The sequence below is a fragment of the Dipodomys ordii genome, unplaced genomic scaffold, assembly GCF_000151885.1.
Source record: "Dipodomys ordii isolate 6190 unplaced genomic scaffold, Dord_2.0 Scaffold160, whole genome shotgun sequence".
NCBI classification, from domain to species: Eukaryota; Metazoa; Chordata; class Mammalia; order Rodentia; family Heteromyidae; genus Dipodomys; species Dipodomys ordii.
In genome coordinates this window covers 693,475-716,788 of record NW_012267376.1, presented here as the reverse complement: position 1 = coordinate 716,788, position 23,314 = coordinate 693,475, and the positions used below count along the sequence as shown (strand labels likewise).

General features: G+C 51.9%; 2 protein-coding genes across 5 annotated transcripts in view; both read right to left on the bottom strand.

Annotated features, from left to right (window-relative positions):
- Positions 1-530: 530 nt before the first annotated feature.
- On the bottom strand, positions 531-21,039 carry Zmiz2 (zinc finger, MIZ-type containing 2). 4 transcript variants are annotated; one of them, XM_013032964.1, is made up of 20 exons: positions 21,000-21,022; positions 19,124-19,168; positions 15,196-15,309; positions 14,984-15,098; positions 14,460-14,662; positions 14,105-14,288; positions 13,557-13,817; positions 13,193-13,372; positions 12,525-12,602; positions 12,153-12,321; positions 10,195-10,339; positions 9,914-10,124; positions 8,421-8,526; positions 8,021-8,178; positions 4,686-4,753; positions 4,320-4,388; positions 3,886-4,130; positions 3,266-3,435; positions 2,939-3,181; positions 531-1,539 (listed from the first exon to the last, which is right to left on the bottom strand). In XM_013032964.1, the coding sequence occupies exons 3-20, from the start codon at positions 15,243-15,245 to the stop codon at positions 1,432-1,434; spliced, it is 2,763 nt and encodes a 920-aa protein (XP_012888418.1). In that variant the 5' UTR covers positions 15,246-15,309; positions 19,124-19,168; positions 21,000-21,022; the 3' UTR covers positions 531-1,431. The 4 variants fall into 4 exon arrangements, with proteins under 4 accessions (XP_012888418.1, XP_012888417.1, XP_012888420.1 ...); XM_013032963.1 differs by lacking the exon at positions 19,124-19,168 and having other exon boundaries at positions 21,000-21,039; XM_013032966.1 differs by lacking the exon at positions 19,124-19,168 and having other exon boundaries at positions 2,998-3,181; positions 21,000-21,039.
- Ogdh (oxoglutarate (alpha-ketoglutarate) dehydrogenase (lipoamide)) overlaps positions 15,373-23,314 on the bottom strand; it is a 104,599-nt gene continuing 96,657 nt past the window's right edge. Inside the window, exon 24 of the transcript XR_001175689.1 lies at positions 15,373-15,397. The gene's annotated coding sequence lies outside the window, so the exon portion shown is untranslated. The remainder of the gene's footprint in view (positions 15,398-23,314) is intronic.

Sequence of the window (23,314 nt, the reverse complement as noted above, 5' to 3'; positions counted from 1 at the left end):
CCCCAGCCCGCAAACGCTCCTGCCCCTTAAGGGGCTAAAAGGACGGATAGGTGGTGGTGGTCTGGCAACTGCAGCCGGGCCTCTCCCGCAGCCCCCCCCCCCATCTCCTGGAAGGCCCTGCCAGGGCCCAGGACGTGAAAGTGCAGCCCAAGTGGGCAGGGCAGATGGTGGCCAGGGTGTTCTCCGCACCCTGCAGGGCACCTGCAGCGGAGTCCAGTGCTGGCAAGGCCCCTGGATAAGCTTGTGGCACCCGCCACCCAACCGCTGGCTCCCCGCCCTACGGCACACCCAGGAAAGGTGACATGTCAGCTAGTGTCTCCCAGGGGAGCGTGGAACACTTGACAAAACAGCTCTCCAGCTGGAGCCAATGTGGAAAATTCCAGGGAGAAGGAAATTTACCATGGGGTGGGGAATAGCTCAGGCCTGGCTGGAAACAGCCAGGGTTGATGTGGGGCCCAGAGCCACCCAAGAATTGGACCTGTTCCCAAAGACAGACCATGGTGCCCCAGCAAGGAAGAGGGACTCGGTCAGGCCCACCAACAGGGAGTCCTTTAATAGAGATCACACAGACAGGAGACGAGGGGGGCCAGGCACCCTGCTTGCTTCCTCTCCCACGGGGTGTGGGCCAGCCAGCAGGGTGGAGCCAGAGAGGTGATTAAAAAAACACAGCTGCACTAAATCTTCACTTTCACAGAAGAGGGGAACTGGGAGAGCAGCTCACAGGGGAATCTGTACAGAGTGGAGCCAGTTCAGAGTGAAGCTCACTGTCCCTCCCTTCTAGAACCTCTGCTGGAGCTGTCTGCCCTTGGGAAGGGGCACAGGGCTGGCAACAGCTGAACACCCCATCCGTAAGATGGGGGAGAACACGCCCCACAGCACCTCCTGCCCCTTCTCAGCTGAGTGCTGCACTGTTGTACTTTCTAGAGCCTCCACCCACAGCCTCGGCCTGAAGCTCAGAGCAGGGGAGGAACTTCCACCACACAGCTGGGCTGGGCTGGGCTGGGCTGGGCTGGCTAAGAACTCCAGGCCCCTGGCCTTCGCAGTTCCCTGTTCTCCCCAAGGAACGGACACAGATGGGTCAATGCTGGACAAGATGCAGGAGGGTGGGAGCAGGCACAGGGGAGGACAGGGTGCAAGGCCATGAGATCTGGGGTTGTGGGGTGTATGCACACGGGCTGGCAGGGCACCTCGGCAAAAACTTCTGTAGCTGTGAGCTTGGGGGAGGGAGGGAGGGTGGTGAGGCCGCTGGCCCGGGTCACTTTGGACAGAGCATGTGGCTGCCCTAGTTCAGCAAGGACCCAGGCTCTGGACATGTGCAGGGCGGGGAAGGTTAGGGAGGACGGCCAGGTTGTCGTGTGGGGCTGGGCAAAGATGACAAGCTGTGATGACATCTTTGAGCATGCCCCTGCTGGTCTGGGGGTGGACACAGCTTCAGTTGTTCTCAAAGAGAGAGAGCAGGTCGTCATTGCTGTTCGTGGGGAGGTCAGGCGGGCCCAGGTAGGACAACAGCTCATCCGGGTTGGTCAGTTCTGGGAGCAGCTGAGGACAAAGGCACATGTGAGCAGCTTTGGGCTTTGTGGCCATGCTGCCTCTGCACGCTGGCCAGGTCCCTGGCCCATGGGATGCTGAGCTGCCACTCCTGACAAACACTGAGGACCACAGGCAGGTGCCTGGCTCTTCCGTGGAAGGCTGTTGTGAGGGCAGGAATGCTGCCAGGGTGCCCCTCGAAGCTGTGCAGCAGCGCACTGTGGGTGCACAGGCCAAGAAGGGGATCCCCAAATGGTTTCCAGGGACAAATGAGGTGGCAGAGTACCAAGCCCCTAGGATTTTCTGCTCTGAACTGCTCATTCTAATCTTTTTCACATGGAACTTCAATGAGTTTCTATTATGGTCCAGAGGACTAGTCAACTGTCTCATTTTCTTTCATACCATGTATGTGCGCACGCACGCTAATACTAGAGTTTAAACTAAGAGCCTGCACACAGCTTTTTCACTCAAGGCTGCTGCTCTGCCACTTGAGCCACACCTCCACTTCTGGCTTTTAGTGATTAACTGGAGATAAAGAGTCTCACAGGCTTTTCTGCCCAGGCTGGCTTTAAACCGAGATCTTCAGATTTCAGCCTCCTGAGTAGCTAGGATTACTGGCATGAGCCACCAGTGCTTTGCTTAAGTCAGATTTTGATTTTGGTGCTGATATTAGGGCTTAAAACTTATAGCCTGAGCACTGACCCTTAACTTTTCTGATTAGGAATAGAGAAGCTTGAGCCACAGTTCCACTACCATTTTTTTGGGGGGGGGGTAGTTAAGAGTCTCATGGACTTTCCTGCCCAGGCTGGCTTCAAACAATGACCCTCAGATCTTAATCTCCTGAGTAGCCAGAACTGCATGTGTGAGCCACCTGTGCCCAGCTTCAAGCCAGGGCTATGTTGTGAGCTTCTAGCCCAATCTTCGCTAAGGACTCCAACACCCACCCACCAAGCATCATGGCCAGGCCACCTGTTACCCATATATGGTACCTAGCACCCCATAGCTACTTCAGGCATTTGGCCTGTGAGTAAGCAAGATGAATTTCTTTCTTTTTTTGTCAGTCATGGAGCTTAAACTCAGGGCCTGGGCACTGTCCCTAAGCTCTTTTTGCTCAAAGCTAGCACTCTACCACTTGGAGCCACAGCACCACTTCCGGTTTTCTGGTGGTTAAATGGAGGTAAATCTCACAGACTTCCCTGCCTGGGCTGGCTTTGAACACTGATCCTTAGATCTCAACCTCCTAAATAATTGCGATTACAGGTTTGGGCCTCCAGTGCTTGGCTATGAATTTCTTGATGTTATCTGAGTGGCTGTCCCTGAGGGGTGACTGGCTCTCCCTGAGGGGTGACCATCTTCCCCTTCTCTGAAGCACAGTGCCCATGTGCTCCCCAGCCTGGGAGCTGGTACTTACGTCCAGAGCTTGTTCTGAGGCCTCCCCTGTCCCAGACATGCCGGCGGCACCCATCACACCTGTGACTGGATTGAAGGGCAGGTCACTAACAGGCCCAGTGCTTGCTTGGCCCAAGGGCTGTCGGGATGCAGGAGGAGGGTTTGGATGGTGTAGCTGAGGACCTGAGGGAGCCCCAAGGTTGGAGGTGTGCAGCCCCGGTGGCCCAGGATTGTGTGCTGGGTCCAGGTGGCCCACTGGTGCCATCTGAGGATGGAGAGAAATTATTAAACCAGCCCAAGGACTCCCCATGGAGGCCCTGGTCCCTAGGCTGCTTGGCACAGCACTGACCTGGCCTGGGAGGCAGGGAGCAGATTTCTCTGGAGTCAGGAGGCCACTGGGAATGTCAGACTGGTAGGAGATTGGGGGTGGCCCTTGGGCAAACTCAGCAAGGCTTGAGGTGTTGGGCGTGGTGGGTGGGAAAGACTCTGGGAAGGCTCCAGGCCCTAGGAAGTTGGAACCTGTGAGAGCAAAGTCAGGCTGAGCAGTCTCATGCTGGCAGGAGGAGCCAGGAGAGAGGCTGGCATAGGTGGGGCGTATCATCCACCAGCACAGAGCCTCCATTTCTCCCCAGCACTGCAGGAAGACTGGTCTGGAGACAGTCCTAGGAGTGAAGGCGTCAAGAATGATGCACAGGACTGCACACGGGTCCAGGTGGCTGCCCCAGGCGGGACAGTCTGTGAGGAGATGTAACGCTTGCTCCAAACTGGGTACAAGGACGGAAGCCTCACTGTGGTGCACTGGCTCACTGTCATGTTCAATGTGGGCTGTGCAGGAGGACAGGGACCCCAGCAGGCTCTGCCTGGACACACTGGTGCTTTGGGCTCATGGTGGGTAAGCACCACTCGCACAGGTAGGGAGGTGGCTCTGAAGTAGACCCCAAGGTTCACTGCCAGGTGTGCAGTACTCACCCTGGCTGGGGTAGTCGCTGGGGGCAGAGGCTGCTGGGGGCTGTAGGGAGGCGAAAGGGGAGGCGCCAGGACCCAGGGCTGCAATCATCTCCATCACACTGGGCATGAGTACGTGGGCAGGGCTCACAGTACGGCAGCGCTTTAGCACTGGCCCGTCAGGCTCCTCCTTGATGTGCACATCAGGCTTCACAGGCACAGGCTTCCAGCTGCACGTCGGGTCGATGGTGATCTCCTCATACTCCGAGCTGGGTGGGGACATGGGGTACTGGCTATTTACCCTGTGTCCAGCCAATGAGGGGCAGGAAGAGTGCTAAACAGCCCCTGCTCCAATGCTCTGGTAACCTGCACCTCACTGGTGATCAGTGGGCCTGGGGCCTGGAGCCCAGGGTTGCCCCCTGGTGGCCAGGGATGCTGGGGTGGAAGAGTACACTTACTTCTGAATGTAAATCAGGATGCCCAGCATGTACTGGTCTACCTCCAGCCCCTCCAACAAGGCCGTCTTGCTGTAGAAAACAAAGGAGACACGCCTCAGAAGCCTCACCCCTCCTCCCCCAGGGTGCAGGATATGTCACCTGTGGGAGCAACTCTGCACGGGGACCCTGGCGATCCTGTGAGTGAGATGAAGTGAGTGCGGTGGCCCTGGGCCTGACCTTGCATGAGACCGTGAATGAGGTTTCTAAGACAGGCTGCCAGGGCCTGTGCGCTGGCTCTTCAGCAGATTTATGTATTGATCTGATGTTTATGTATTGATCTGTTGGAAGTGTCCCCACAAAAGCCCCTAAAGCAACAGCTTAACTCACTTGCAAACAGGGCACCTCCAGGTCCCCCGCTCACAGTTGAGCTGTAGGTAGGACTCCAGGTCGAAGCACTGCAGAGAGATGGAGAGATAGGTGGTTTCTCATCAGGGCGCTGGTGGGGTGATCTGGTTTCTGATTTACATGAGTGTTTGAGATACCTCGTGCTCCAGGTTTCCATCACAACCTCATTCCAATGGACCAACGCCTCCCTGACCAGAACCCACAAGGCTACATGACCAAAGTGAGGCTTGGGCAGCTGTGTTGAGAGGGAATGACTCAGGAAGGGGTTTTAAAAGGAAAAGCCACTCTCAACCACTGAGGGTGTGGAGTGTGTGGTTACTCACTGAACACTGGCATTTCCGCAAAGACAGGAAACCAAAGGGTGAGCAGGAAGACTGCACTGCATCTTTATGACTCTTTTTTTTTGTCAGTCGTGGATCTTGAACTTTGGGCCTGGGTGCTGTCCCTCAGCTCTTCAGCTCAAGGCTAGTGTTCTACCACTTGAGCCATAGCACCACTTCCGGCCTTTTCTGTTTATGTGGTGCTGAGGAATTGAACCCAGGGCCTCATGCATGCACAGCAAGCACTCTACCACTGAAGCACCTCAAAAGCTCAGGATAGCAAAGCCCCTTAGTCCTGTGGCAGGCCTGGCCCATCTATCAGCAAAGACAGATACTCAGATTCCATCTCAGCCTCTGGAGATAAGACTAAAGTGTTGATGAGCAGTGTTGGCTCATACCTGTAATCCTAGCTATTCAGAAATCTGAGACCTGAGGATCCCAGTTCAAACAATATAGCAAGGAACATCCATGAAACTATAATCTCTAATTAACCATCAAAAAGCTATAATTGGAACTATGGCTCAAGTGGAAGAGAAAGTGCTAGCCTTGATCATAAAAGCTCAGGGGCAATACAGCTCCTGAGTTCAAGCCCCAAGACCAGCACCAGGAAAAAAAAAAAGCTGGAAATAGAGATGTGGCTCAAATAATAGGATGTCAGCTTTGAGTGAAAAAACTAAAAGAGCCGGGCACCGGTGGCTCACGCCTGTAATCCTAGCTACTCAGGAGGCTGAGATCTGAGGATCGCGGTTCAAAGCCAGCCCGGGCAGGAGAGACCGTGAGACTCCTATCTCCAATAAACAACTAGAAAACCGGAAGTGGCGCTGTGGCTCAAGTGGTAGAGCGCTCTCCTTGAGCTGAAGAGCTGAGGGACAAGCGCCTAGGCCCAGAGTTCAAGCCCCACAACCGCCAAAAAAAAAAAAAAAAAAGAAAAAGCTAAAAGACAGCACCCAGGCCCTGAGTTCAAACCCTAGTCTTGGTACCAAAAAACAAAATAAAAACAAAAAAACTTTCTGTGTATATTCAGGGTCTCAAACTCTTGCTTAGCTTTTTTTCCTCAAGATTGATGCTCTACCTCCACTTCTGGAGGTGCTGCTGATTAAATAGATTAATTGGAGTGTCATGGAGTTTTCTACCCAGGCTGGCTTTGAACTGACATCTTCAGAGAAGCTTGGATTACAGGTATGAGCTGCAGCATCCAGTACTCAAAACTTATTTTTGAGACAAGGAGACATGAGGAGATAGAATCTTGCTGTGTGGCTTAGGATGGCCTTAAACTTGTAATCCTCTTGCCTCAGCCTCCAGAGTGCTAGGATTACAGGAGTATACTGCCATGTCTGGCTCAAAACATTCTTTTAATATTGTCAACGTTTTTTTCTGTGTGTGTGTGCCTGTCCTGAGGCTTGAAAAACCAGGACCTGGGCTCTGTCCCTGAGCTATTTTGCTCAACACTAGTGCTCTTGAGCCAAAGTTCCACTTTCATCTTTTTTGGTAGTTAATTGAGGTAAGAGTCTCACATTGCCAGGCACCAGTGTCTTATGCTTGTAATCCTAGCTACTCAGGAGGCTGAGATCTGAGGATTGCAGCTTAAAGCCAGCCCCAGCAGGAATGTCCATGAGACTTTTTTTGGCAGGTTGTGGGGCCTGAACTCTGGGCCTGGGCGCTGTCCCTCAGCTCTTCAGCTCAAGGCTAGTGGTCTACCACTTGAGCAATAGCACCACTTCCAGCTTTTTCTGCCTATGTGTTACTGAGGAATCAAACCCAGGGCCTCATGCATGCAAGGCAAGCACTCTACCACTGAGCCACCTTCCCAGCCTCCATGAGACTCTTATCTCCAATTAATGTCCAGAAAACCAGAAGTGGCACGGTGGCTCAAGTGGAAGGGCGCTTGCCTTAAGCTGAAGAGCTGAGGGACAGCGCCCAGGCCCAGAGTAAGTCTCACAGACTTTCCTGCCTAAACTGGCTTTAAACCAAGATTTTCAGATCTCAGCCCCCTGAGTAGCTGAGATTATAGGATAATAGGTGTGAGCCAACATGCTCAGCTTACATTTTTTTTTCCCCAGTCCTGGGTCTTGAACTCAGGGCCTGGGCACTGTCCCTAAGCTTCTTTTGCTCAAGGCTAGTACTCTACCATTTGAGCCACAACGCCATTTCCAACCTGTTCTGTTTATGTGGTACTGAGGAACTGAACTGGGGGCTTCATGCATGCTAGGCAAGGACTCTACCACTAAGCCACATTCCCAGCCCCTAGACATTTTGTTTTTATTTGAAGGTATTACAATTACATAGCCTGGAATATCACTGTACAAATTTCTGTTGGGTAAATAACCAGTAGTAGAACTGTCTGATCATGAGGAATTCTTTGTTTAAAAAATACTTTACCAGCTGGGCGCCCATAGCTCACGCCTGTAATCCTAGCTAGTCAGGAGGCTGAGATCTGAGGATCACGGTTCAAAGCCAGCCTGGGCAAGGAAAGTCCATGAGACTCTTATCTCCAATAAACCACAAGAAAACTGGAAGTGGCGCTGTGACAAGTGGTAGAGTACTCACCCTGAGCTGAAGAGCTGAGGGATAGCCCATAAATCCAGAGTTCAAGCCTCATGACCAACCAAAAAAAAAACAAACAAACAACTTACCAACTTTTTTTTTTTTAAACCAACTTTCTCAAATAGTTTTTCTGTTTTAGATTCCACTCAACAGAGCTGGGAAGGTGGCTCAGTGGTAGAGTGCTTGCCTTGCATGCACAAGGCCCTGGGTTTGATTCCTCAGCACCATATAAGCAGAAAAAGCCAGAAGTGGTGCTCAAGTGGTAGAGTGCTAGCCTTGAGCTGAAGAGCTGAGGGACAGACCCCAGGCCCAGAGTTCAAGTCCCACATCCGACAGAACAAAAACAAAACAAAACAACAAAAAGATTCCACTTAACACTGTTTCTCAAGTTTTCTGGTTGCTTAAAATATTTTCAGGCAGCCGATTCCAGCAGCGATCTGCGTGACTACCCACCTGTATATGGCGACAGTCATGGCCGCGGGCAGGGAGCTGGATCCTGCGGAAGGTGATGGGGCACTTCAGGGACACCTTGATAGCTGTCTGCTCTACCCCATCCTCTCCATTGGGCCCAGGGGTGCCAGGGATGGTGCCGCTACTGAAGTTCCGCTTTACTGACATTGACAGGGGAAAGATTTGAGTAAAGGGCACTCAACACAGGGTGGCTATGAATGGGGCTGCCAACTAGGACCCCAGTCACTGCTCCAACAACCGCTCCCGGGGCCTTGTGTGATGAGGGAGCCACACCCAGATGGATGTACACCCAGCAGCTGAGAGGGGAGTAGTGTCCAGTGATTGGGTGTGGGGGCAATGTCCAACATGGACACGCCCCTAGTGGCTGAGGGGGGTTACTCACCCTTGGTGATGCAATGCTCGGCCGGCAGGAGGCGCTTCTTTAGGAGGCCCTGTAGCACAGAGCGGACAGATGGACGGTGGACCAACTGCAGCACGAAGAGGTGGGACTGCAACACAGTTGGAGATGCTGGGGGTCAGGGGAGGTTGTGACTGGGGGAAGGGGGACAATGTGGTCCAGGGGACCACAAGAGCTCAGAGTGGGAAGAGTTATATTAGGGGGAGCTGGGCAGGGCAGGGTTCAGGGCTACAGCAGGCCAGGCCAGCCTAGTGGTAACTTGGCTTTGTTCCACTGCTGCTGCCTAAGCAAGATGCCTTCTTCTATGTGAGCTCAGGGGTTCCAGCTACAGGTAGGTGACTAGGTGCTCCTGCTTATAATTATGTCCGTCCACAGCCTGACCCTCACCTCTGTCAATCATGCCTTCCACAGTGGCCTGCACAGCCCAGTTTCTGGCAGCTATTCTTCTGACACTGGGCTAAAATCTTTTTTTTTTTTAATTGTGAAAATGCAGAGGGGTTACAATTACATGGGGCTAGTGCTCTTCCACTTGAGCCACAGCGCCACTTCCTTTTTTTTTCTTTCTTTTTTGCTTATGTGGTGCTGAGGAATCGAACCCATGGCCTCATGCATGCAAGGCAAGTGCTCTACCACTGAGCCACCTTCCCAGCCCATGAGTACATTTCTTATCAAGCATTGTTGCCGCCTCCTTTGTTTCCCCTTCCCATCCCGCCCTCCTCCCCCACCCCGTTCCCCCTGGGTTTAAAATCTTGTAAGTTATTCTTACAGGGAGACAGGATCATGCTACGTGGCCTAGTGTGGCCTCAAACTTGCAATTCTCTTGCTGCCCCATCTCCAGCCCTCACAGCAAGGGGCCTACAGGTGCCTATGCAGCTAGGATCCTGCCTGCTGGAACCCAGGTAACGCCTGACCAGCTGCAGGCAGAGCTCCCGCCAAGAGCTTCCACCCAGCTTCATTTCTCTTTTTTTTTTTTTGGGTCCGGTCGTGGGGCCTGAACTCTGGGCCTGGGCACTGTCCCTCAGCTCTTCAGCTCAAGGCTAGCACTCTACCACTTGAGCCACAGCGCCATTTCCGGCTTTTTTCTTTTTGCTTATGTGGTGCTGAGGAATGGAACCCAGGGCCTCAGGCATGCAAGGCAAGCGCTCTACCACTGAGCCACCTTCCCAGCCCTTCATTTCTCTTACACAAGCAATGTGAACATCAAAGCTAGTAAATTTAATCTAAATGGAAAATAGCTAAAGTGCATGGAACTGGATCTTTTTTAAAGGACAAGGATATATTAAAATGGAAAGGACCAGGTGGTAATAAGGAGAAGCAATGTCTTTTTCTTTAAGGATAAAACCCTGACCCTGTGCCTGACCCAGCTACCCCACCCCTCTGGACAGGCCCCCAACAGGATGGATGGTGACCCAGGTAGTACAAAGCCCTCCAACCCTCTACACCCACCCTCCCCACCCTTCCCTCCAGTAGGCACGCACGCAGCAGCAGGCGGTGACCGTGATCTGGATGGTGTTGCGGCCCGGCTGGCACACGTGCTTCAGGTAGAGGGGCTTGTGTGAGGTCTTGTTATCGCCCCGTTCAATGGTGAGGGGTGTGGCATTGACGCTGACCTGCACCGAGGCAGGCCAGTTGGTATTCATCTGCCGGTCCTCATGATGGTAGCACTTGAACTGCAGCTCTAGGTCTGGCCTGTACAGCAAGGAGGGTGCTGAGAACCCACATGTGGGGACCAGGGGCTGGGCTGAGAGGCGGGGCTCACCTCAGCATCAGGGTCTTATAGACGGAATCTCGGAGCTGGAAGACGTGGTTGCTCACAGCCAGGTTGTGCTGTAGGCGGAAGGGCTCCAGAACCACCCCGTCCCGTACTGGGAAGGTCAGTCGCAGCTCATCACAAGGGCCACTTCCTGGGGGCAGAGGCAGTTCTGGCTGTAGCTCGGTGCTTCAAGCAGTGTCTCCAGCCACTCAAGGAGGATAGCTGAACCCTAGAGCCCCCTCCATGGCCTGGGGCACAGCTCTCCTGGGACATGGACCCAGTGGTCATTGTGATCCATCCTGTCTTGGTTAACTGCCCAATGTCCTTTGGACTGTGATAGGAGAACATGATCCCAACCCAGCCAGAAGATAGCAATGGTGCTTTCAGAGATGGAAAACCAGGCACTTTCCCAGTGAGCAGGCAACTTGCCAATGCCCCTACAACTCAATTTAAGGTTTTTGGATCCTAGCTTCTTCTGTAGTACTCTCTGGAAATAGGAGGTCCTTAGCTAAGGACAGACTTCAGGAGATGCATACTTCAGGAGATGCATAAATCCCCAGCAATTAAGATTCTGTATACATAGGTACTTTTCTGGACAGAAGACCTACAGCCTCCAAAGAGATCTGCTATCAATAGAAAAAAGAAGGCCCACGGGCTGGGAAGGTGGCTCAGTGGTAGAGCGCTTGCCTTGCATGCCTGAGGCCCTGGGTTCGATTCCTCAGCACCACATAAGCAAAAAGAAAAAAAAGCCGGAAGTGGTGCTGTGGCTCAAGTGGTAGAGCTCTAGCCTTGAGCTGAAGAGCTGAGGGACAGCGCCCAGGCCCAGAGTTCAGGCCCCATGACTGGATCAAACAAAAAAGAAAACAGAAGGTCCAGAACAAGTTTGTTCTTTTTAAAAAAAATTTTTGTGGGGCTGGGAAGGTGGCTCAGTGGTAGAGTGCTTGCCTTGCATGCATGAGGCCCTGGGTTCGATTCCTCAGCACCACATAAGCAAAAAGAAAAAAAAGCGGAAGTGGTGCTGTGGCTCAAGTGGTAGAGCTCTAGCCTTGAGCTGAAGAGCTGAGGGACAGCGCCCAGGCCCAGAGTTCAGGCCCCATGACTGGATCAAACAAAAAAGAATTGTGGAGCTGGGAATGTGGCTTAGTGGTCGAGTGCTTGCCTAGCATGTATGAAGCCCTGGGTTTGATTCTTCAGTACCACCACATAAACAGAAAAGGTCAGAACTAGTGCTGTGGCTCAAGTGGTAAAATGTTATCCTTGAGCAAAAGAAACTTGGAGACAATGTCCAGGCCCTGAGTTCAAGCACCAGGGGCTTGAACTCAGGGACTAGGTATTGTCTCTTAGGTTTTTTGTTCAAGGCCAGAGGTCCGTCATTTGGATTACAGCTCCACTTCCAGCTTTTTCAGGTTAATTGGCAATTGTTATTCCTCTTGTAGACTCTTCTACAAGACCCTGATGCTTAGGTAAGCCCCGCTTTCCAGCCGAGCTCCTGGTCCCCCATCCACATATGGGTTCTTAGCACCCTCCTTGCTGTACTGGCTAGACCTAGAGCAGCAGTTCAAGTGCTACCACCATAAGGACCTGCAGATGAATACCATGGGTGCCCTGCTCAAAAGTTTGTTCTTACCAGGTGCCGGTGGCTCATGCCTGTAATCCTAGCTACTCAAGAGGCTGACATCTGAGGATCATGGTTCAAAGCCAGCCCGGGCAGGAATGTCTATGAGACTCTTTTCTCCAATTAACCACCAGAAAGTCGGAAGTGGCGCTGTGGCTCAAGTGGTAGAGAGCTTGCCTTGAGCTGAAGAGCTGAGGGACAGCACCTAGGCCCAGAGTTCAAGCCCCCAGGACTAGGGATATAGCAGCTGTCCCTGATGCCCAACCTTCCTCACAGGACTCTCTGAAGCCTCAGGATTCCTCACTCTCCCCCTAGCCTGGTAGCTACTGTCTTGAAAGTGGACACTCACCAGAGGGTGACGGGTGCAAGGAGCTGATGCCTGGCTTGAGGTCAGGCAGAAAGGGAGACTTGACCTCCTGGCTTGGGGACATGTAGGGGACACTGCTGCTGGGCGTCATGGGTGGTGTGGGGTTCCCCGGCAGTGGGGAGGTAGGGTAGCCAGGGATGGAACGGGCGGGCTGTAGGAGTTGAGCACAAACAGTCAAAGCAGAATGGCAGTGTTCATGGAGCACCCCCAGGGAGCCAGCAGAAGAGAGGTGGGCAGAAAGCAGCCCTAGGCTGCCTGGCAGGGGGCCCACACAACCTTTTGCCTGGACACCTTCTTTCCATGATCCCCATTCCCACAACCCTCCCAGCCCATCTGCACAGCTGAACCCCCTACCCCGCTCAGGCCAGGCTGGTTGTAGCTGATGCTGCCCCCGTTGAAGCTGGTGCCCTGCCCGTTGAATTGCTCTGTGGGCTGCAGGAGAGAAAACCAAGTGTGCCTGGGCTTGGGCCTGTCCCTAGCTGTTATCAGGGCCTGATTCTAGAAGTCCACTACACCCTCAGGGGTGCTAATATGTGCATTCTCTATACTCATGTTCATTTTCCAGATAATCTACGAGAAACTTTACTGATTTCATAAGAAGTTACCCAGAGGGGCTGAAAAGAGGGGTGTACTTCACTCTCTTCCTCTCTTCAACATCTAGCTATAATACTGGCTAACCCAGGCTCCTGAGGAGTCTACTCTATCTCTGAGTACCCCAACTGGGTGCACCCCCAGCAGAGGCCTGGTAACATGTTCCCACAAAGAATGTCACAGTGGCTGGGATGTCGGCCTGCTCTCCCAATACTAAATGTTCATGGAGATATACATGAACTTTGCAGAGGCCAGACTTCCTTCAGAACTGACCCCTAACCCCAGGAGCTGCTTCTGTCCTGACTAGCACTCTGTAAGGCTCTGTCCATCCCCCTGCCAGCCCATCACTCCTCGAAGGCAGGCCTGCCTCCAGGGCCCCACTGTGTCCTGTGGCATTCAGCCCAGCACATACTCAAGGGAGGCAACCCTACCTTGTAGTGCAGTCCAGCAGGGCCAGGCGCAGACAGGGTCTGGCCCATGCTCTGCTGCAGGGGCAGTCTGTGGCCAGGGTAAGAGGGAGAGGGGGCAGGAGGCTGCCCGGGGCCAGGTGCATACTGGGCAGTGCTGGGTGCGTACTGGCTTCCTTGCAGGTACTGCTGCCCTGGATACACCTGAAGAAAAGGCCAATGCCCAGAAGGGGGGCAAGAGGAGGTATCAGGGGAAGCAGCGTCCCATGTGCTGGCATGTTCCTGGTCCTGCTGGGCACACGCAGAAGCTGTTCTTACCACAGCTCTGAAGGGGATCAGGCAGGGAGTTGGCACCCAACTCCCCAAGATGGGCAACTGGAGCACTCACCTCTGAGTAGGTTCTCTTGATCCCTTGTCGGGGCAGTGGCTGGGCCTGAGGAGGTCCAGGGTACCCATGCTGGGGTAGGCGCTGCCCTGCATACAAAGGCGTCATCCCTGCTGCCCGGGTGGGGTTCATGGCCATGGAGGAGAGGCCAGAAGGGCCCATCATACCTCCCATGGCAGTCGGGTTCATGCCAGGGGGGACACTGGGCCCCCGGGGACCTCCATGTTGCAGAAATTGGCTGTTAAAAGTCTGTCCAGTTCCCATCTGGGAAGAGAAAAAAAAAGGGGAATGGTCCAGGCACCACTCATGAAGGACTCCAAAAAATGGACACATGGGCCACTGCTTCTGGGGACACACATCTCTCACAGCTGGCTCCAAGGCCCTCCTTCCTCAAACCTTTGCCCTTCTGCTCATCTCTCTTCCACTGGCCTTATGAGCCCATAGCACATTCTACCTCTGTCCCTTTGAGGTCTCAGACTCCACTGTCTTGCTGAGTGCCCCACCACCAAACAGACAAGCTGCCACACGAGAGGAGTGCAAAGGGGCCTCACCGCTCCATACTGGCTCAGCTCTTGACTCTGCTTCTCTTGCAGCGCAGCCACGGTGGCTGTAGCGGTGGCGGTGGCGGTGGCTGCAGCAGCAGCCATGGCAGCTGCAGCTGCTGCTTGTGTGAAGTCAGCAGAGGGCCGTGCAGCGTGTGAGGGGAGGCCCAAGCCCCCAGGGCCACCCGCATATCTGTAAGAGACATATGACTGCTACACCCTCTATATGCCTTTCTCCAGGGCCACCCAGCACTTTAGAGTCCATTTTTTCTAGGGTCTCCACTGTCGTGCTGGACCAGTAGGGGAGTAGAGATGCAGGCTGACAGCTTCTAGCCATTAAGCCAGGTAAAGAGCTTCTACTTACCCAGTGGTGAAGCTGGGGCCCCCAGGGTAGCCTCCACGCCCATACACGCCTTGCTGCACGTAGCCTTTGCTAGCACCGCTTTCAGCAAATGCCTGCTGTCCCAGGCACTGCGGGGAGGTCAAGGCAGAGCTGCCACCAGCCACACCTGGCATCATAGAGCCACCAGGGGGGCTTCCTGCAGGGCCCATAGGGTTCCCCAAAACCTACAAGGAAGTGGAAATTACCAAACAGAACCAGCTAAAGCATTCTCTTTCAGCCACAGTGCTAGAAACCAGGAGGTCTGGGAAATCAGGAAGGGAGAGGCAGGGTGGGGCAGTCTGGGGAGCAGCTGACAAAAGGAGCAGAAATCCCACAAAGTGGAGGTGAAACACCATCCAAGGACTTGTGAGACACAGGCAGCCCTGTCCTCGTCTTCCAGCTACCCACAATGTCCCTTGCCTTTTGGAGCTCTAAGGTGGTTTAAAGCGTTGCCAAGTGCTGACAGGACTCTGACTGTTTGGGGATGGGCCCAGGTGGGTGCTCACCTGGCTCTGGGTCGCGTTGCCAACTCCCCACACGGTAGTGACCACGGACAGTGACCCGGCTGGCTGAGTGGCGCTTTGTTGCCAAGGCACAGACTCATATGCAAATGAACCATCACTACAGAGAGAGCAGCTGGTGAGGCCTGGGTCAGGCGGCCACAGGTGCCCAACAGCCCATGACCTGCAAGGGGCTGCCCATAGGGGCCTATACTCACCTGTGTGGTGCGGGGGGCAGGGCAGGTTTCATGGGGTTCATGGAGTTCATTGGCCACAAAGCAGCCAGCAGGCCAGGTCTGCTTGTATTTATCTAGGACTCACTACTCTGGCTGCTGGATAGGAAAGAAAGGGTATGAGATTAGATGTTACCAGAGACTCTTAGAACATGAAGGAGCCCAGGGCCACCAGGCCTGCTCCTTCCTCTGTAAGGGATGGCCAGGTTCTGGTGGTGGATAGAGCAGTGGAGGATGCTGTATCAGCCCAGCCCGTTCAATCTCAGTGGGGGCAAACCCACTCAGGAGGCAACATGAAGCCTTTCTGATCTGGGCCGTCACTCATAGCCCTTGGGCTCACTCTGGAAACAGGCTTTCTAGTTTCAAATACTTTCTCTGCACTAAGAACTAGATATCCATATAAAGCCAGGGGAAATCTTAGCCACTCTATATTGACTAGGTTGCCAAGAACCTCTCAGAAGGCCCTGGAGTCAAGGAGTAGAAATCACCTCCTCAGTCTCTTGCCCACACCGAGTGGCCCAGGAAGATGAGAAGGCACAAAGCCAGAGGAGGCTCTGAAGCAGGAGGTAAGAAGGTCAAGAAGTAGTTAACAAGCTTGGTGCTAGTGGCTTACGCATATAATCCTGGCTACTCAGGGGACTGAGATCTGAGGATCGTGGTTCAAAGCCAGCCAATGAAGGAAAAGTCCATGAGACTCTATCTCCAATTAATTACCAAAAAGCTGGAAGTGGGCAGGTGTGGTGGCTCATGTCAGTAATCCTAGCTACTCAGGAATCTCAGATCTGAGGATTATAGTTAGAAGTCATCTGGGGCAGGAAAGTATGTGAAACTCTTATGTCCAATCAACCAATAAAAGCAAAAAGAGGGCTGGGAAGGTGGCTCAGTCGTAGAGTGCTTGCCTTGTATGCATGAGGCCCTGGGTTTGATTCCTCAGCAGCACATAATCAGAAAAAGCTAGAAGTGAGTGGCACTGTGGCTCAAGTGGTAGTGTGCTAGCCTTAAGCTAAAGAGCTGAGGGAGCCGGGCGCTGATGGCTCACGCCTGTAATCCTAGCTACTCAGGAGGCTGAGATCTGAGGATCGCGGTTCAAAGCCAACCCGGGCAGGAGAGACCATGAGACTCCTATCTCCAATAAACCACCAGAAAACCAGAAGTGGCACTGTAGCTCAAGTGGTAGAGCGCTTGCCTTGAGCTGAAGAGCTGAGGGACAGCGCCCAGGCCCAGAGTTCAAGCCCCACGACAGAAAAAAAAAAAAAAAAAAAAAGAGCTGAGGGACAGCACCCAAGCCCCATGACCAGCAAAAAAAAAAAAAAAAGCAAAAAGAAAAGCTGTGCTTCAAGTGGTAGAGTGATAACCTTGAGCAAAAAAAGTTCGAGGACAGCACCCAGGCCTTGAGTTCAAGCCCTAGGACTGGCACAGAACAAAAACAAAAACATCTGCAAGTTCAGAGGTGGATTGAATGACAGAGTGTCAGCCTTGGGTGAAAAAGCTAAGGGGAAGTGTTCCTAGTTTGAGCCATAGGACCAGAAAAAAATAAATAAACAAGACTTGATACTGATGGAGGTTCAACACCATAAATCAATGAACACACTAGAGATGCAGAAACAGCCACAGAAATATGCATAAAGGCAGAAAAACCATTCAACAGAGGAAGAAGACCCACTAACAAATGGACCTCTATAGATTAAAAAAAGAACAAAAACCTGAAACCCAAAAAGTAAGGGGATGGGGTGTATAGTTCAATGGCACTTGCGTGATTCCTTGGGTTTGATCCCCAACATTGGGAGAAATGACAAAAAAAAAATCAGCCAACAAACAAAAATAACCCTTCATGGGGTTGGGAAGGTGGCTCAGTGGTAGAGCGTTTGCCTTGCATGCCTGAGGCCCTGGGTTCGATTCCTCAGCACCACATAAGCAAAAAGAAAAAAGCCAGAAGTGGTGCTGTGGCTCAAGTGGTAGAGTGCTAGCCTTGAGCTGAAGAGCTGAGGGACAGTGCCCAGGCCCAGAGTTCAGGCCCCACGACCGGACCCAAAAAAAAAAAAAGAGAAATGAAGCTGGGTGGAAGCTCTTGGCGGGAGCTCTGCCTGCAGCTGGTCAGGCGTTACCTGGGTTCCAGCAGGCAGGATCCTAGCTGCATAGGCACCTGTAGGCCCCTTGCTGTGAGGGCTGGAGATGGGGCAGCAAGAGAATTGCAAGTTTGAGGCCACACTAGGCCACGTAGCATGATCCTGTCTCCCTGTAAGAATAACTTACAAGATTTTAAACCCAGGGGGAACGGGGTGGGGGAGGAGGGCGGGATGGGAAGGGGAAACAAAGGAGGCGGCAACAATGCTTGATAAGAAATGTACTCAGAAGTGGTGCTGTGGCTCAAGTGGTAGAGTGCTAGCCTTGAGCTGAAGAGCTGAGGGACAGCGCCCAGGCCCAGAGTTCAGGCCCCACGACCAGACCCAAACAAACAAACAAACAAAAATAACCCTTCCTAACTTATAATACTGAAGTTAACTATAAGTGAATTTGATAATAGGTAAGACACAAAACTGTAAAATATTGCTAAACGTGGCTCATACCCATAACCCTAGCTACTCAGGAGGCTGAGATCTGAGGATCACAGTTCAAAGCTAGCCTGGGCAGGAAAAGTCTATGAAACTCATCTCCAATTTACCACCATCAAAAAGCAAGAAATGGAATTGTGTCTCAAATGGAAGAGTCCTAGCCTTGAGTACAAAACCTAAGGGACAACACCTAAGCCCTGAGTAGCACAAAAAAAAAAAAAAAAAAGAGAGAAAAAGAAAAACTAAAATGTTTAAGAAAAACATCTTTGGAATCTAGACCAAATAAAAGTTTTTTTTGGTGGGTTTTTTTTTTTGGTCGGTCATTGGGATATAACTTGAGGTCTGGGCACAGTCTCTGAGCTCTTCTGCCCAAGGCTAGTTGCTCTACCACTTTGAGCCACAAAGCCACTTACAGTTTTCTAGTGGTTAATTGGAGGTTAATAGTCTCACTGACTTTCCTGCCCAGGCTGGCTTTGAACTGTGATCTTTAGCTCTCAGCCTCCTGAGTAGCTAGGATTATAGGTCTAAGCCGAAAATCCAGCTAAGCAAAAGGTTCTTAAACTTGACACCAAAAATCAGGATCCATAAAAGAAACAAATTGACAAGCTGGACTTTATCCAAATTCAAAATTCTTTCTCTATGACACACTACTAAGCTACAGAAATATTTTCAAACCATATGTTCCACAAATGACTGGTATCTAGAACATGTAATAAATTCTCAAAACTCAAAACATAACAAAAAATCCAGTTAGAAAATAGGCAAAAAAAAAAAAATGAAGAAACACTTCACCAAAAGGATATACAGATGGCAAATAAGCATATGAAAAGATGCTAGTCAGTAGGGAAATGCAAATCAAAACCACAAGGAGATATCACTAGACATTTATCAGAACAACTGAAATGAAAATGAAAAGCAGTGACATCACAAAATGCTGGCAAGGAGAAACTATATGTCTCACATACTGCGGGTGGGAATGTCAAATGGTACAGTTGCTCTGGAAAAGACCATCTCTCATGAACTAAGCTCACAACTACCATAGCACAATCCAGCAACTGTACATCCTAGGCATTTCTACAGTCACGTAACGTAACAACCAGTCTATCAGTGTTTATTGCTTTTTTTTTTGCCAGTCCTGGAGCTTGAACTCAGGGCCTGGACACTGTCCTTGAGCTTCGTTAGCTCATAGTACTCTACCACTTGAGCCACAGTACCACTTCCGGCTTTTCCGATTTATGTGTACTGAGGAATTGAACCCAGGGATTCATGCATGCTAGGCAAGCACTCTACTACCACTAAGCCACATTCCCAGCCGTTGCTGCTCATTTGTAATAATCAAAGAGTGGAAACAACCCATATACCTTTCAACAGACAAATAGTTGAACCAACTGTGGTACATGCATTACCTAAATGCCAGAAAATAAAGAACAATTAGCTGCAACACACACCCTAGACAAGTCTCCAGGGAGCCATGCTGAGTGAAAAATACCACTCCCCAAAGGCTATGTATGATTCCTTCACTTGGCATTACTGACATGCAAAAACTGCGGAAATCAAGATCACATTGGTTGTGGCCAAGAGGTTCATCTCTCCATTTCTGTAATCTGAGAAGGAAGGTGGGAGTGAACATAAGCCTACAACAGAAAAGCTTTGCTGGGCACCAGTGGCTCACACCTATAATTGTAGCTACTCAGGAGACTGAGATCTGAGGATCACAGTTTGAAGCTAGCCCTAGCAGGAAAGTGCTTGAGACTTTTATCTCCAATAAACAACTGAGAAAAAGCTGGGAGTGGCACTGTGGCTCAAATGGTATAGTGATAGCCTTGAGCAAAAGAAGCTCAGGGACAGTGCCCAGGCCCTGAGTTCAAGTCCCAGGACCAGCAAAAAATAAAAAATAAAAAAATAAAGCAGCTGGATGCCGGTGGCTCATGTCTGTAACCCTAGCTACTCAGGAGGCAGAGATCTGAGGATCTCGGTTCAAAGGCAGCCTGGGCAGGAAAAGTCCATGAGACTCTTATCTCTAATTAACCACCAAAAAGACCGGAAGTGGTGCTATGGCTCAAGAAGTAAGAGTGCTACCCTTGAGCTGAAGAGCTGAGGGACACCAGGCCCAGAGTTCAAGCCCCACGACTGACAAAACAAAACAAAACGCTTCTGCATTGTATCAAGGTAATGTCCTCAGGTGATGCACAACTCTTTTGCAAAATGTTACCACTGGGGAAGCTGGGTAAGGATGCAAGGATTTCTCTGTGCCACCTTCCCCCACCCGTCCTTGGGCTTGAATTCAGGGGCTGAGCTTTCTTTACTCAAGGCTAGCATTTTACCACTTTGAGCCAGAGTGCCACTTCCGGCTTTTTCTGTTTATGTGGTACTGAGGAATCCGAGGGCTTCATGCATGCTAAGACACATTCCCAGCCCTCTGTGCTCTTTTTTTTTTTTTTGGTTGGTTGTGGAGCTTGAACTCTGGGCGTGGGCGCTGCCCCTCAGCAGTTCTACTCAAGGCTGGCACTCTACCATTTGAGCCACAGCACCACTTCTGGTTTTCTGGCAGTTAATTGGAGATAAGAGTCTCATGGACATTCCTGCTTAGACTGGCTTTGAACTGTGATCCTCAGATCTCAGTCTCCTGAGTAGCTAGGATTACAGGTGTGAGCCACCCGCACTTGGCCTCCTCTGTCCTATTTCTTACAACTGCAAATAAAAACTTTAGCTGGGTACAGTGGTACATGTGTGCAAGCCCAGCACACAGGAGACTAAGGCAGAAGGACCATAAGTTTGAGGCCAGCTTGACCCCACACTAGTCCTGTAACATGCAGCTGGCTATGACCCTGACAAAAAAAATTACAGGCTCATGCCTGTAATCCTAGCTACTCAGGAGGCTGAGATGTGAGGATCACGGTTCAAAGCCAGCCCGGGAAGGAATATCTGTGAGACTCATCTCTAATTAACCACCAGAAAACTGGAAGTGGCACTGTGGCTCAAGCTATAGAGAGCTTGCCTTGAGCTGAGGAGCTAAGGGACAGCGCCCAAGCCCAGAGTTCAAGCCCCATAACTGACAAAAAAACACAGAGCCAAGCACCGGTGGCTCATACCAGTAATATTAGCCACTCAGGAGGCTGAGGTCTGAGGATGGTGGTTCAAAGCCAGCTTGGACAGGAAAGTCCATGAGACTCTTACCTCCAATAAACCACCAGAAAACCGGAAGTGGCAATGTGGCTTAAGTGGTAGAGCGCTTACCTTGAGCTGAAGAGCTGAGGGACAGCATCTAGGCCCAGAGTTCAAGCCCCATGACTGACAAAAAAAAAAAAAAATTAACATAGGACTGGCCTGTGGCAAGTACCAAGACATGAGTTCAACCCTCCCTTCTCCACAAAAGCAAAACCCCACTTAATTACAATATCAGCAGCAGCATTAGTCCTCTGAAGAGCTACTGTCTAATCTCCACTCTCTTCCCCAATCACTTAGCCATCCCAAGAAGTACAAGCAGGGAAGCCACAGACAAGCCTTTGCCTCAATTTCCAGTCACCCAGGGAAGCGACTAGGTGACTCCCCAGTCAGAGAGATGTCAGGCTGCCCAGCCCACCCAGGGTCAGCTGAGGCTGGAGACTGGCATTTTTAATGTCTGCAGTGGCTGTCCCTGCTCCTGCTGCCCAATTTGAAAGTTGCCGAGCACTGGGGAGAAGGAAGAAGGGCAGGTATAGGATAGGGAAGAGCCCAGGGCATCCTCCTATGTCACAAGGTCTTGGGGAATTCCACCCCGTGGTACTACTCTGCTTTGGACAGAGTTCCCTCTGAGCGTTCCTCTCTACATACAAGTTCCTGCCTTGTCTCCTCTCCCAAAGCACGTCTCTCTGGGAAGGCCCTCCAGTCCCCAGTTCTGCTCCTGCTTCTGGCTTCAAAGTAGGACAGGGAAGGCAGGGTCCCACCAGCCCATCTCTTGCTGCACATCAATTGTAGTTGAAGCCAGGTGCCCTATTACAGCTTCCTTGGCTTGAGATCAGTCAGCAAGCCAAAAGACTTTCTGGGGACTCAGGTCATATCTTATTCCAGGTACAGAGCTTCAGAGAACTTCTAGACCCTTCTTTCTCAGGTGTCCCACAGCAGCCACACCCCAAATCTAGCTCCATCCTCTTTCTCTGTCCCAGCATCTAAAAGCAGGACTCAAAACATAGGCCCTACTCCAAAACAACAGCCTTGTGCCAGGCCACCTGAGAAAGAAAAAGAAATGACAGTTCTGGTGTGTGGAAGGAGCAAGGTTCCTAATGTAAAAAAAGTAAGGTGTTCACTAGGCATTGGTGGCTCACACCTGTATCCTAGCTACTCAAGAGGCTGAGATGTGAGGATCACAGTTTGAAGATAGCTGGGCAGGGAAGTCTGCGAGACTCTTATCTCCAACTAACCACCAAAAAAGTCAGAAGCAGACCTGTGGCTCAAGTAGTACAACACCAGCCTTGAGCAAAAAAACTCAGGGACAGCTCCCAGGCCTTGAGTTTAAGCTCCAGAACCTGCACGCACATGCATTCGTGCACACATGTAGGTTGTTCATGTGCCTGGATGGTGTAAGTCTTGGCTCTTCTCACAGCAATGAAAGGCCTAAATGTAAAGTTCGGATCCTGAAGAAGCATGTACCAATGGCCCAATTACCAAATCTTGGCATCAGTTTACAATGTGTACAATGGGTATCTATTGGCCACCCTAGGACTGAAGACATGTGACTGCTTCAAGTCATCAATGCTTGAAGACCAGTCCCAGAAGCCAGAATGTTTCCCATACATCTTGAGTCTGTCCCTAAGAAGTCTTCATCTACTCTTCCTCTATTTGCAGCCTAGGCATGACAAGGGCCTCCATGTCAGTGCCGGTGGGTGAAGCTAACATCTCCTTTCTTCTAGCACAGTCAACCATCAAAGGACGCCCCGGCTCCAGCTCGTCAAGGCTGGGTGCCTAGTATGTGTTCACTCCACCGATACCCACCAGGGTCTTGGATCAAGTCATAGATGCTAGCTGTACCCCTGTGAAGTCTGGTATCACAAATGACTCAAAAACAGCCCCGGGGATATTCTGAAATCCTAGGAGGGCATCCTAAGGAAAAGGTGATAGAGTCGTGGAGTAGTTGAGCAAGGTGGCAGAGACTGGGGGAAGCAGGGCCACCGGGGTGAGGGGTAAGAAAAGCGTCCAGTGCCAGGGATAGAATTCTTGGGGGTGGGGAGACACCTGGAGGACGCAGGGCACCTAGGGACACAGCGCTCCGGGAGGCCAGGCAACCCCAGGGGAGCACACCCTTACGCCTGAGCTCCAGTCTGGAGCTGGAGGCTGACAGTCGGCGTCCTCCAGCCGGAAGCGGCTGCCGGTCAGCCTCCCGGGGCCAGCCTCCCGAGGCCAGCCTCCTGGGCCCTCGCCTGGAGCCGGCACGCGGTGGGAACCGAGGGGCGCACCGTGAAGGTGAGGACGAAAGGCCTCCGCCGCCCGGGAAGCCCCGAGCCCACCGGCGAGCCGTGGCCGGCCCCCAACAAAGGCTCGGGGAGGGGAGGCCGGCCTCGGCGCCGCGGCTGGGT